The following is a 13,677-nucleotide window of genomic DNA, read 5'->3' on the forward strand; positions in this document are numbered from 1 at the left end:
ATCCGGAGTAACCAGCTGTGGAAACTCGCTGCCACGTGTACCTCCATGAGAAGCGGCGCCACCACTAATCAGTGATGATTCGAGGGTCCCGCTCCCTTCACGATTGCTTAACTTCGCAATTACTTCACCACGCCACAACACAGGCGGCAGCCAGGGACTGCTTTTTGGGGATCCATTCGCAGCCAACTTTGTCAGTTAAAACTGTTAAAACCCCAATTTCAATGTCAAAGAGCCAAAGATGGTGACTTTAGAAGCGAGATTTGAATTTTATTGGAAAGCAGCGAGCGACCTGAGGTGGGCCATAGCATTCTCTGCAGCGATAAAGAGACTGGATAAACATCATCCATTCCTCCACTCCGATTCCCATGACTGTCTTCAATAGGTTCCTAATTCCTATTCTTCCCAATATTGGAATATAACTGATTTCTTTTATCACTTTTTAATTCTTTTCTTGCACTTTTGTTTTTCCATTTTGAAGCTTTTTCTTTTTTTGGGGAAATGTAGGCGTGTAGATATTCTTCTGATCTATTTCGTTCTCCCTCTATAAATTGCATTGAAGACTGATTCTAGAGATTGATCTGTTTCTGGGTTTTGCAGGTTTGAGGCTCTATTTTGCTTTTCTGGTTTCCATTCTGGTATCTCACTCTTGTAGGTCTTATTCTTTACTTGGGGATTTTTGTTGTGATCTCTTTCTGGGTACATGGGTTTCATCTGTTTAAATATTGGCGTTTGGTTTTCTATTCGAACTGGATTTGCTTTCTTACATCTGGGTATTTTTTTTGATTCCTCTAAATTTGTCTTCTTTTCATTGTTTGAGTTTGTTTTATGGTGATTGTGGAAATGGAAGCCCGCTGAGTGCTTTGATTTGATACTGTTTATCTCATGAGTAGACTCAAACTAAAAGAGCCCATTACAGTTTTAGTGTTCCATGAGATTTACCTTTAGTCAATTCCTCGGTGAAATGCAAAGAGAAAATTAGGGAATAAAAGTTACATTTCCATCTGTAAATTGGTTGGAATGCTGTTTTTTGTGAATATGACCCTGTCTGGCCACATTCTAGAGATGCAAGACTTAGACAGGCGCCAATTGAATCCACAAAAGAATGAGAACTCATAATTACTTAAGGCGAATGTACTCCTCCTTAAGAGATAGTTGGTCATTTAACAAGGAAATCATGTCATAAAGTAGACAGTATACAAAATCTATATAGTTCTGTTCGGTTACTAGTTTTGGTATACTAATTCCCGTTGTAGATTTCTCTTACAAGTTCTTTGATCAGTTAAAGTTGCTGCATTGCCTTTTAAATCATTTGGTAATTTTTGTTTCTGATAACAGAAATTGGAAGCAGTGATGGGTGATGTATATATCAATGGGGAAATATCTGAAATTCCTGTAAGCCTTATTATAAGTTCCTTTATCACCATGTATATGTCAGTACATTTATTTTGGCTATTTCTGCTTCGTTTATTCCTTTGTATCTTATCTACTTGTATTTCTGGCTGTAGTTCGAGTCACATCAGGTTGGACTTGCATCAAGTGAAAATCAGCTACTAGAAAGACATGGATATCAAAGAGAGCATGTGGTGAGGCTAATTTTAAGTACTCCCTCAGAGACTTGGTGTTTGTACCTTATGCTTGAAATCATGGATCTTCATTTGTCACTGTGTATATTGTAGTTCTCTTGATAAATAGAGATTATGTTCTGATGGTGTAAAGTAGATGTTAAGCAACTATTATGGAAGGATTACTTGCAGTTTGATAACCATTAACGAAATGTATTTGAGACAAAAAAATACTTCCTATTGATCAATTTCAAAATGCAAAGATAAACTTACATCACAATTCAATCTTAGCAATTTTCATTATTGGCCACATGTTCATGAAATTTATCCTTGTGATCTTTCATTTTGGACATCTAGGTTGTAGTCATTGTCTTAGTTTGAAAACTTGGTTTCAGGTCTAATATTGGTCCTCTTATCAGGACCTTTGTGATGCTGCAAGGACTCCATGTGCTCTTTCTGATTGTCTTGGATTCTGGTCATCAGGGGATGACTTTTTATCAAATCTCTTGACATTGACTATCTCGATAAGTCTTCGGTTTATTCATTTTATAGGTGAGTTCTTCACTTCAATAATAAATATGCATGTTGTGGTTTGTTTGTTTTATCCTTTTTATTGCTCCACATCAATGCCTGTTACCAGCTTTCTTGCTTCATTGACATTTCTTATTATAGCATAATTTTTCAAAGATGAAAGGCTCACCCGTGAATTATGTTGGCACTGCAGAGGATCTTGTACTCCAAGATTTTTGTAGATGCTCAGGAGATTCCGTGGCCACTTCTTCTGGGCAATATATAGGATCTTCAAGCCACAACATATGTAGATCTGCTTATGAAGGTTGTTCGTCATTCTCTGAGCTTTACACTGCTGATACAAGTCCTAGAATCTGCAGAGGAAGGATCTCAGAGCATGAGGAAGTATTGCTTGTAAATAAAAGATCTGGAGTGATTGATACCAGTTACAATTATCGGGGTGTCCCTTTTATTTTTCAAGGGTATTCATTCTATTTCAAATAAGCTTCTCCAACACAAGAAAATTATTTATGTAGAAAGTAGAAACCAACATGAAGCTGGTGTTTTTCTATGTTTCTGTGTAAATTTACATGTTGAGGCTGCAGTTCTTGTTCTTGAATGAATTAAGTTATTTTTCCGTAGATGATGGTAGTTGAAAAATGGCTTTCTATTGTAGTTTTAGTTTTTTTTTTCAAGCAAGTGTGTTTTGAATTATGTCCGTATTGTCGATGTATCCTCCTGCCTCTGGATTTCTTGTTCGATGCATTAGTTTGATCTGAAAGAACCAGCGCAACGGAAATGCTTCCTTTTAATAACTTGATATTTTTATTACCCATTGTCTTGAATAAATAAGGAAAAAAAAAAGGTTTCTTTTGTCTAGAAGTCACACAGTTGTTTTGCCTGGGTGTAGGTTGATGCTCCCACTTTCTGGTGTACGACTTTGTTGGAGGCTTGCCTTCGCCTGCTCTAGATATTTTTTCTCTTACATTAGAGGTGTTCAAGCTCAAGTTCGTAGGTAAAAGATGTTGGTTTGAACTTTGCAAACTGTTGGGTTGATTTCTGTATGAGGTGCAGTGTCTTTCAGGTTCTATTTTTGCAGAAAAAAATATTATATTCCATCTGCGAACTAATTCCTTTCTTTTAAATTTCTTTTTTTTTGAATGAAAAAAAGTTTTATTCAAGCACCAAGGGGGTGCAACCCAAACAAATTAGAAGGGGGGGATAAACATATGATCAAAAATGTTCCCAGAAAAGGAAGTGCCCCAGAACCTAAGGCAATCAAACCAGGTGACTAAGAAAGTGTCTATGGAGGATTCTTTGCTTTTGAACACTCTGTTATTCCTTTCCAGCCATAGCATCCACATCACAGAAATTGGAATTAATTGGATAAAACTTCCTAGCCTTTTGTCCCTGCTTACGCCCTTCCAAGCCAATAATTCCTTGTCCACTGAAGAATTAGTGACCCAAGAAATGCCCAGCAGCCTCAGAACATTTGCCCAAATTTTAGAAGACCACTCGCAGTGCAAAAGAAGATGACTGATAGATTCCAAACCTGCTTTACAAAGGCAACATCGGTTTACCAACGGAATGCCTCTCCTTTGCAAGTTATCCATTGTTAGGATTCTACCCCATACAGCCTCCCAGCAGAAAAAAACACACTTAGGGGGAGCCTTAGATTTCCAAAGCCATTGCCAAGGGAAATGAGAGTGCCCATTGTGCAATTTATCTTTCAGAAGTTCCTTATAGAATGAACTCACAGAAAAAAGATTGTTTTTTGCTACCTCCCAACAAATTTTATCCTCACAAACAGGATTGATCTTTGCACTATAGACAAGGCTCCAGAAGTTTGTGAAAGTCAACACTTCCCAATCTTGTGCCTCACGAATGAAATTGATATTCCAGGAAAAGCCTCCATCATAGACTTGAAGTAATTGGATAATTGAAGCATCTTTCTGTGTTGCTAAAGTGTATAAATTAGGAAAAGAGTCCTTCAGAGAGGTGTCTCCTGCCCAATGATCGTTCCAGAAACTTATTGAGTTGCCCCTGCCAGCTTGGAAGCGGGTTAGAGAAGACCAAGCCTCCCAACCTTTCATTATATATTTCCACATACTGCAGCCATATGGTTCTTTGATCTGCTTCGTGGACCATCCATAGATACCAGTGCCATACTTGCAAGCAATAATTTTCCGCCACAACTGATCTTTGTTGATGGCAAACCTCCATAGCCATTTACCCAGTAAGGCCTTATTAAATGTGATCAAGCATTTTATCCCTAGGCCTCCAACCTCTTTTGGGAGCTTAACACAATTCCAATTCACCAAATGAAATTTCCTACTCTCCATTGAATGGCCCCAAAGGAATCTACACATAATTGACTCAAGCCTACCAGCAATGGAGGAGGGGATGGGGAGAATAGACAACATGTAGACAGGGAGGTTAGATAGTGTACTTTTAATGAGAGATAGCCTCCCTGCTTTAGATAGATAGTTCCTCCTCCATCCTGAAAGCTTTTTATCAAAATTTTCCACCAAGGGATTCCAAATACTCTGGTCTTTATATTTAGCACCCAAGGGAAGCCCAAGATAGCTTGAAGGCAAGTTGGAGACTCCACACCCAAGTACCTCAGCAAGGAGCTCAGCATTTGGAGTGTTTCCAACAGGGATGATTTTACTCTTACTCAGATTAACTTTCAAACCAGAGATAGCTTCAAAGCCTAGTAGGATGGCACGAAGATTAGCTACTTGCTCCACACTGCCTCCACAAAAACACAACGTGTCATCCGCATACAACAGATTAGAAATTGAGACTGAATTAGCTCTACCTTCAATCTTGGCTCCATCAAGCAGACCATGCGAAACTGCTCTATCCAACATACAACTCAAAATATCCATGCCCAGAATGAATAAGAAGGGCGATAAGGGATCACCCTGCCTAACCCCTTTGGAGGAATGAAAGAACTCAGTTGCAGCCCCATTGACTAAAATAGAGAAAGATGCAGAAGTCAGACACCTCTTGATCCAAGAAATCCATTTTGCCCCAAATCCTTTCCTCTCGAGAACTTTAAGAAGAAAATTCCAGTTCATATTGTCGAAGGCTTTCTCCATATCTAACTTGCACAAGACACCAGATAACTTGAGCTTAGAATAAAGATCCACAATCTCATTTGCAATCAAAGAAGCATCAAGAATCTGCCTGTCTTTAATGTAAGCATGCTGAGCGTCATTGATAATACCACCCAGAACAGCCCGTAATCTCTTAGAGAGAACCTTTGCCAGCCATTTATACACACTGCCCAATAAGCTAATGGGCCTAAAGTCTCTGATGTCATGAGCTGAAGCTTTCTTAGCAATCAAAGTAATAAAAGTGGTATTCAAAGAGTCAACAAATGCTGCGTTTTTGTGGAACTCATTGAAAAACTCCATTATATCAGCCTTGATGACTAGCCAAAATCTCTTATAGAACTCCATGGTGAAACCGTCAGGACCAGGAGCTTTTTCCCCATTACAACTGTCTAATGCAGCCTTGACTTCTTCCTCTTCAAAAGGTCTTTCAAGCCATTGGGCCTCCTCCATGCTCAAAGAAGATAAAGGCAAGTCATCAAAAGAGGGTCTCCAGTTAAAGTTTTCCTCGAAAAGCCCTTTAAAAAAGGCTGGGATTTCATGTTTCAGGTTCCTTTCTTGAGTAATGGTTCTCCCATTAATGCTCATAGACTTGATATAGTTTTGGTTTCTGTGAATAGAAGCCATTTTGTGAAAGAACTTACTGTTTCTATCCCCTTCTTTGAGCCACTTGATTCTGGATTTTTGCCTCCAAGCCACCTCCTCCACCCTAATGAGCTCTGAAAGAACTCTTTTATTTGCATCTCTTAAAGTCATGTCATCAACCGTGAGACTCCCCTCCCTATTCTCTCGCTCATCCAGTGAATTGATATCAGCCATTAAGCTTTTGATTTTCGAACTAACATCACCATAAGTAGCTTTGCTCCACTCCTTCAATTTAGCTTTAAGGATTTTCAGCTTTGCTATCAACCTGAAGCTAGCAAAACCATTAATATGAGAAGAGTTCCACCACTCTCTAATGAGATCTTCCAAATCTTCATGATGCAGCCAATGATTCTGAAACCGAAAGGGGGTGGGACCCCAATTCATGATACCACCCTCTAGAAGGATTGGATAATGATCTGAGGTAGGTCGAGGAAGGAGGGACTGCGCAACACTCCCAAAATGATCTTCCCAATCAGTACTAATGAAGAATCTATCAATTCTGGAGAAGGAAGGATGAAGACGCAGGTTTGACCATGTGAATTTTCCATGTTGGAGGGGGAGGTCCCGGAGACTATTATTGAAAACAAAGTTTTGAAAGTCCCTCATATCCGCTGATTCACCAGTAGCACCAGTTCTCTCATGCGGGTACAAAACATCATTAAAATCACCCCCAATGACCCAAGGTCCATTCCACAAAGATCTGAAAATAGAGAGCTCATCCCATAACACAATATTCCTCTTGGAAGGAGACCCATACACACCAGAAAAAGCCCACTCGAAAGAGTCATCCTTCGATCGAAAGATGGCTGAAATAGAAAACTCTCCAATTTTATGATCAATGATCTCACACTGGTTGCAATTCCACATCAAGGCAACACCACCAGAGGCTCCCTTTGCTGGGATGCAGAGCCAATCACCAGAACTAATACCCCAAATCGACCGGAGAGAAGAGGAATCAAACTCTGTAAGCTTAGTTTCCTGTAAGCAAACAATCTGCCCCTTCCAATCACCTAAAAAATGCTTTACGATGGCCTTTTTATCTTGGCTGTTCAAACCTCTAACATTCCAGCTAATGATTTTAATATGCATTGAAACAAGTTTGGCCCTTCTCAGTAAATCCCTCCTTCTTATTATACTGTCTCTCATAGTTTATTGACCAGTCCAGTCTCTTTAGTTCCCTGCTTCTATCCCTTGATTTTCTTTGGGTGTCAGAAGTCACCGCCTTCTTATCCTTATCTGAATTTCTTCTCCGCTCAATTTCAACCAAGAGAGCAATAGCATCATCCTCCATACCATAATAGGTAATTCCCAGAGTTTTCCTCATATGTTGGAGCTTCTGTATAATCCATCTTGAATGATTCTCCCTGTTCAACAGTCGGTTACCTTCTACATTTTCAGAAGTAATAATGGCCAGCGGTGTTGGGACCATAGCGTCGTTCTCCCAAGGTAGAGCAAGATCATGTCCGGCTTCGAGGAGAAGCTCTTGGCCTAAATTCTTGTTCTGGCGCCTATAAATAGCATTGGAAGTATCAATTCTAATAGGCACCGGCTCAAGGCTTTTGTCAGGAAAAGTGCAAACCATATCAGACTGATTGGTGATGTAGAGTTGATCCTCTTGCGGGAGATCTAGATAACGCTGGAAAAGTCGCCAGTCTTCATAAGATTTTCTCCCCCCAGAATTCACTAGCTTGGAATTATTTTCATGGACATCCTCGAGTAAATCTTCAATATTGGCCCGAAAGTGCCATCCTTCGCTTACCACCGCAGGCTGTATCTCCTCACTGCCCACTTCAGAGATTGGCTCTATAGACCTTGAAGATCTAGGAGTACTGATTTGTGAGAGATCACCATCGTTGGTTGTGCTTCCTCCTATCTCCTCTTCATCGACTAGAACTATATCGTCACCACCCTGATTTCCAATCTGATCACTGTTGATTGGATTACCAACCTCCTTATCTCCTGAATAATTGATAGCAAACGAGAGGTTGGTATACGAGGGTCCAAAAGAACTTGGGCCTGATCCCAAATTAGAACTTGGCCCTACACCCATATTAGAACTCGGGCCTTCTCCAGCCTGAATGGGCCTCCAGATCTTTTTGGCTTGGACTCTAGGGGCCCACAACTTATCTGTAAGATGATTTGAATTTCGAACACCTCTTCCGTACAACTCTGTAGCCTTCCCTTTACCTTTGTCAGGCGGAGGCTTTGTACCACCTCTTCCCTCACCGGCGGCATCCTTATCCGGCAGAACATGATTTCTAATCCGCTGGTAGTTCTCCTTGCCCAAGGCAGGCCATTTATAAGCATCAATTAGCTGAAACCCACAGTTGGGACAATTATGCACTTGTTTTCCTATTGGTTGTGGTTGGCTATTGCAGAGATCAGATGGTCCACCAGTAGCCAGCATAGCCAGATCCTGAACCGCCTTCTCCATCTCCCTCCAGCCATTACCTCCCGGGCCCTCCGGTATTAGAATAGTCCAAGATTTAACCCCTAGAATCTCGGTAATTGACCATAACCTACCTTGGTGGTTGGTCTGAAAGAGGAAAACCCACTTTTTATCACCTATTCTATGGCTGCGATACCAGGGAGACTTGGGGGACATACTTCTGAAATCATCCAAGCACATACAAAGCCAATGCAGACCAGGAACACTGAAGAACACTGAGACTCTCCGGCCTTTACATCTTTCGGTTATACGCAGGGAATCAGTACTACGGCCTTCTAAAACAAGGTCAAAAGATTTTCGCTCTATCGAAACAAATCTCCTTGCTCCCTTCTTCCCTGAACTGACCCAGGACTTTTGAGGCAGCTCCACACGACCCTTAGCTTCCTTTCCCCCCTCCCACCTTAGCTTTTCAAGAGAGTTATATAGAAGAGATGCCCACGACGCATCAGTTCTAGGCTGAGTGTGATTGGTGGTTTGTGGCAGAGGAGGTAGAATGGGCTGATCATGAATGGGTGGTTCTGTCATAATTGGGTTTGTGATTGGTGGTGGGGCTGTTGTATTTGGGGATAGTGGGGATGTCGGCGTTGGAGTTATAGGTCTTGAAAGGGCTTGTGAAGGCTGTGGTGGTGGAGGTACATGGGATGTTGGTAGTGGGGGATGTGTGGGGTAATAGGAAGGAATCTGATGATGAAAAGGGTAGATCTGTGTTTGTGGATGAGAATAAAGTGAGGGGTATGTCGGGTATATTTGCGGCTGCGGGCATAGTGGTGGTGGGTTTGGGTATGGTGGGTAAATTTGCAGCGGTGGGTATGGGTATGGTGTGATTTGGTACGGAGGGGGGAGGGAGAATGGGAACGAAGCCATTTTCAGAGAATCTCACGCGCGCGTAGCATTCCCCATGAGGGCGGAGTATAATGCAATCTCGAGTGCAGAGAACTTTGCATGGTTCTTCTTATGATATTGGATGGCTGCAATCAGCTCCTGGTATGGCTCCTGTAGAGGATGGTACAGCAAGATTCTTGGAATTGCTTGAAGGTATAAGGTAAATGATTTAGCTTCCTTAAATTGGAATCTTGATCATCTCAATGAGATATTTGAGTTGTCTTTCTAGGGTTCCTCCAATTACTGGCATGACAAAAGTCTTGGACAATATGTTGTCTTGCTGAACCTCAAATGGCCTAATTGGGTCACTAAATTTTTTTTTTTCCGGTAATCTGGGATTTACCATGATGATGAACTGTATGATTTGGAAATATAGATAGCTTATTGATTACAAGTCATGAATGAAGTAATGCCATCTTACCCAGGTGAGGTGAGCAGTTGATGCTTCTGTTAGGTCATGAGTGACCTACCAGGCGATTCCATGCAGCAGAATGATGAACTTTGTTGCAGTAGATGTGATATGCACTTTATTAAGCCTAGATCCCCAATGCCCCTTTCGCAAAACTCCCTTCTCGACTGTGCCTGGTTGAGCATTTGACTTAAATATACAGGCTTCCATACACTATTTAATGGACTGTTGCTAACTACATACTATGGCATTATTGATATGCAAATGGTGAGATCAAAATTTTGCCTCTAAAGCCTTTTGATCTTATTTTCCTCATAATTTGTGCATAATTGGGAAGCAGTAGAACCCATCCTCACAAAAATGTGGCCATGGTGTTTTCCCAGTTGGACCCTTGAGTATACTTATAATTTAGGAAAAGTTGATTTTAATGTTTATCAACTGCAGTCTTGCATAAATAACATATGGAGACATCTTCCATTCTTGAAAGTTTGTAGGAGCGTATGTTCGAAATCCTGACTGCACTTGATGGTTAGATCTGATAATGTTGAGTGTTGTTTATCAACTTGCAGTTATAATATGTGACGCATACCCTTACGGACTCAATTTCTTCATGTAACATTATCAGAAAATTCTTATGCATGTTGGTTATGATTTAATGAATAGTTTTCGTTTTTTCTCTTCTTTTCATTCTCTTTCATCCTATGCATCAGAAATGGAGAGCACAGACTACCTGACTCATTTGTCTATCTATTAATTCCAGGTATGAGAAGTTCTGATTTTCCAGATCTTAAGTCTTTTTCTTTTCTCCAGTTGGCATATTCATGGTGCATGCTTCAATAAAAGGTTAATTTTACATTTTATCAGGCTTTTTTAGCAATCATGGTCCTTTGTATTTTGTGAGAACCAAGAGATTCTTTTCAAAGATGGGACTAGCTTGCCATATTGCAAAAATTCACAGTGAGGTAATTGATGACTACTCCGTAGATCGTCAATAGATAACTTGATTGGAGCAAATTCTAACCTCTTCTTATCTCATAATGAAATATTCGTCGTTTGTTTTTCCCATATGATTTCCTTTTCTTGGTTTGGTTTAGTCTCTCTTCAGGTACCATTTTTTCCCCACTAGAACCATTATGTCTCCATTTCTTGAACCTTTTATGTCCCTTTGTTTAAAGGCATCAGTGGAGCACAATGCATGGGAACTGAAGCAATACGTTGAGGAACTTTACTGGGGCTCTGGCAAAAGAGTTATTCTGCTTGGGCATAGCAAGGGTGGTGTGGATGCTGCTGCGGCTCTGTCCATTTACTGGTGTGACTTGAAAGACAAAGTTGCTGGATTGGCATTTGTGCAGAGCCCATATGGTGGAACCCCTGTGGCCTCTGATATTCTTCGTGAAGGCCAGATTGCAGACAAAGAAACCCGAAGAATTACAGAGTTTCTGATATGCAAGCTAATTAAGGTACAAATTATTCACTTGAGAATTAGAGCCTGATGCTGGCCTCTCATCACATATGCTATTTTAAGAGAATTAGAACCGTTAGCTGATTTTGATGACTGCTGAACTCTATGTGGGCAGAGTGCACAATTGATATTGATTGAATTCAAATTTATGAGTATGGTCTGCCTTTTAAAGCTTTTTCCTACAATATCTGAGATTGCGGTGGAGAACTCCTAATTCATACATCTGATGCAAAAGCAGACGCTAACATTTTATTGTGCTGATGTGAAATAAAAGGATTATCCTTCAGTGGAAGTACTCTAATTCAGAATAAAACATTCGGAAGTTTATACTTCGGATAGTAAGGCACTATGATTAATGCTTTTGATCTGGATTTTAGTCTATAACAAGTATTACGGGCTCCTTTAGGACGAGGAGAATGATATGTCAAGTAGGGGGTGATTAAAAGGTTATTTTTTTGAAAACAACTCTCATGCACAATACTCTCATAGTAGGCTAGGTAGGGGACAGATAGGATGTACATAAACCTTTCCCACATAATATGTGAAGAGGTTGTTTTCAAGAATTAATCCTGTGACCTCTACATTGAACCCCCGCAACTCTACGACTAAACCACACGTTCGTCTGTTGCCATTATAAGATCGTGACTTTATCAACCATCTATGGAAGGGGGTAGCCCCTCCAAAGGTGGAAGCATTTTATTGATCCAAAATTTAAAGTCGGGCTGGAATCTAGAACAAATGTTCGAAGCATGGTTACTGGCTGGTCGAGTGTAGACATTCTTGAAAATTTTGCCGACGGCTGGAATAGTTGAGAATGACTTTTGAAACAAAAAGAAGCATTACTAGTACTCTGAGAATATTATAGGAAGTCTTAGCTTGAATAACAACAGCAAATGCGCTCCCATAAGTCTATTTCTGTTGATTTCCTTTTTTGAGTGTTTTCTAAGCTATACCTAGCTTGATTCATTGGAACCTAGAGGTCGTGAAGTGAATTCCTGGAAACATCCTCTCTCCGTTGTATGCCTTGAAGTTATGGACATCTTGTCCTTTACCGACCCTGCCTCTACTGCTTGCCAATTGCAAGGCAGTTGACCTGTTTTCTTGGTCGTATTTGATTCACAATGGCCTTATTTTTCAATTTTTTTTTGGAGGTTATCTTTTGGAATTCCATGCTTCCGTTTTCAAACCTATCCTTTCCACTTGAATAACATGGCAGGCTTGGCTTATTTCTAGCGATTGCCTCCTTATCTTTTTCATGAATAGATGAACATTTACTTGATAAGTTATACATAATACGGATGGATACTGTGTCTTTTACTTACCTTGATCCGGATTACTGCCTTTCTTTTTTATTTTTTTTTTCAATTTTGTAAACTATTTGCGCAAATGATCATTCACCTACGTTGTGGTGCAGGGCGACATACGAGCACTGGAGGATCTCACATACGAGAAGCGAAAGGAATTCATAATGAACCACAAGCTCCCCACAGACATTCCGCTGATCTCTTTCCACTCTGAAGCGAGTATCACTCCTGGTGTCCTCGCCACAATGTCTCACATAGCTCATGCAGAACTTCCATGGCTTCCTCTCCCAAAATTTATTAGTCAAGAATCTGATGACTTTGTTGCAGCAGGACGGCAGGTGCCTGTGGTGATTCCTATATCTGCTGCAATGGCAGTGTGTGCACTCCACCTGCAGCTCAGATACGGAGAGAAGAGTGATGGATTAGTAACTTGCCGAGATGCTCAAGTTCCTGGTTCAGTCGTCGTGAAACCAAACCGGAAGCTGGATCATGGATGGATGGTTTACTCTTCTTCAGAAAAGAGGAATCCTAATGAAGCTGATTGTTGTGAAATGTGTGAGGCTCTTTTGACTCTGCTTGTGGAGCTTGGGGATAAAATGCAAGAAGAGATGGTTGAGAAGTAGTCCATATGTTAGAACATTGATTTTTTTTTTTATCATCTATATTACTCTTTAAAAGTAAAGTGAAGTCCTTGAAAATAAGATTTATTATAACATGTGTGTTTTTTCTTTTTTTATAAAACAGAAATATATTAGTAACTTAGCAAATGGGTTACACTATCCTTCGCGAGTTGTCTAACCGAACACTAAAGAGTGTGTTTGGATTGAGAGATTTGGGAGTAAGGGAAGGGAAGGAGAGGGGAGGGAAGAGAATGGAATGAAGGTTTTTAACTTATAATTAAGTTAATTAGTGATCCATTTCTGTCAAATGACTTCATTTTAGGGAGGAAGAATTTGACAAAAAATTAATGAAATCTTTTCTCCATTTCCCTTTAAATCCCTTCCCTTAATTTTTAATAAACTATCCAAATAAGAAAATTGAAAGGAAAGTTTATTTCCCTTCTCTTTCTTTTCCCCAAATCCCTCTATCTAAACGCACTCTAAACAGTCCCAACTCTTGAGCTTGCCTTGCTAAGACGTGAGCAATAGAGTTACAAGTACGTCGAGCTTGCTGAAACGTCACATGACCCATGGAAAACACTACCTCTCTAATAAGAGCAATTGCAATGATCTAGGGGCAATTTTGTGATATGACAAAGAAGGGATGTTCGGTAACATGTATTCACACAATGATGAATTTATGCTTATTTTTTTTGCAATTACCATCTTTGTTGTT

General features: G+C 40.3%; 2 protein-coding genes across 11 annotated transcripts; both read left to right on the forward strand.

The window, feature by feature from the left end:
* LOC119992833 lies at positions 1 to 3,219 on the forward strand. 10 transcript variants are annotated; one of them, XM_038839619.1, is made up of 7 exons: positions 1 to 410; positions 598 to 652; positions 1,336 to 1,392; positions 1,506 to 1,583; positions 1,982 to 2,114; positions 2,287 to 2,554; positions 2,983 to 3,219. In XM_038839619.1, the coding sequence occupies exons 3-7, from the start codon at positions 1,351 to 1,353 to the stop codon at positions 3,089 to 3,091; spliced, it is 630 nt and encodes a 209-aa protein (XP_038695547.1). In that variant the 5' UTR covers positions 1 to 410; positions 598 to 652; positions 1,336 to 1,350; the 3' UTR covers positions 3,092 to 3,219. The 10 variants fall into 10 exon arrangements, with proteins under 10 accessions (XP_038695547.1, XP_038695544.1, XP_038695546.1 ...); XM_038839616.1 differs by having other exon boundaries at positions 1 to 382; XM_038839618.1 differs by having other exon boundaries at positions 598 to 635; positions 2,983 to 3,218.
* A 5,955-nt stretch (positions 3,220 to 9,174) lies between these two features.
* On the forward strand, positions 9,175 to 13,070 carry LOC119992832. The gene is made up of 5 exons (XM_038839612.1): positions 9,175 to 9,327; positions 10,287 to 10,336; positions 10,441 to 10,538; positions 10,752 to 11,036; positions 12,453 to 13,070. The coding sequence occupies exons 1-5, from the start codon at positions 9,200 to 9,202 to the stop codon at positions 12,963 to 12,965; spliced, it is 1,074 nt and encodes a 357-aa protein (XP_038695540.1). The 5' UTR covers positions 9,175 to 9,199; the 3' UTR covers positions 12,966 to 13,070.
* Positions 13,071 to 13,677: the final 607 nt, after the last annotated feature.

This window comes from Tripterygium wilfordii, chromosome 23 (genome assembly GCF_013401445.1).
Source record: "Tripterygium wilfordii isolate XIE 37 chromosome 23, ASM1340144v1, whole genome shotgun sequence".
NCBI lineage: Eukaryota > Viridiplantae > Streptophyta > Magnoliopsida > Celastrales > Celastraceae > Tripterygium > Tripterygium wilfordii.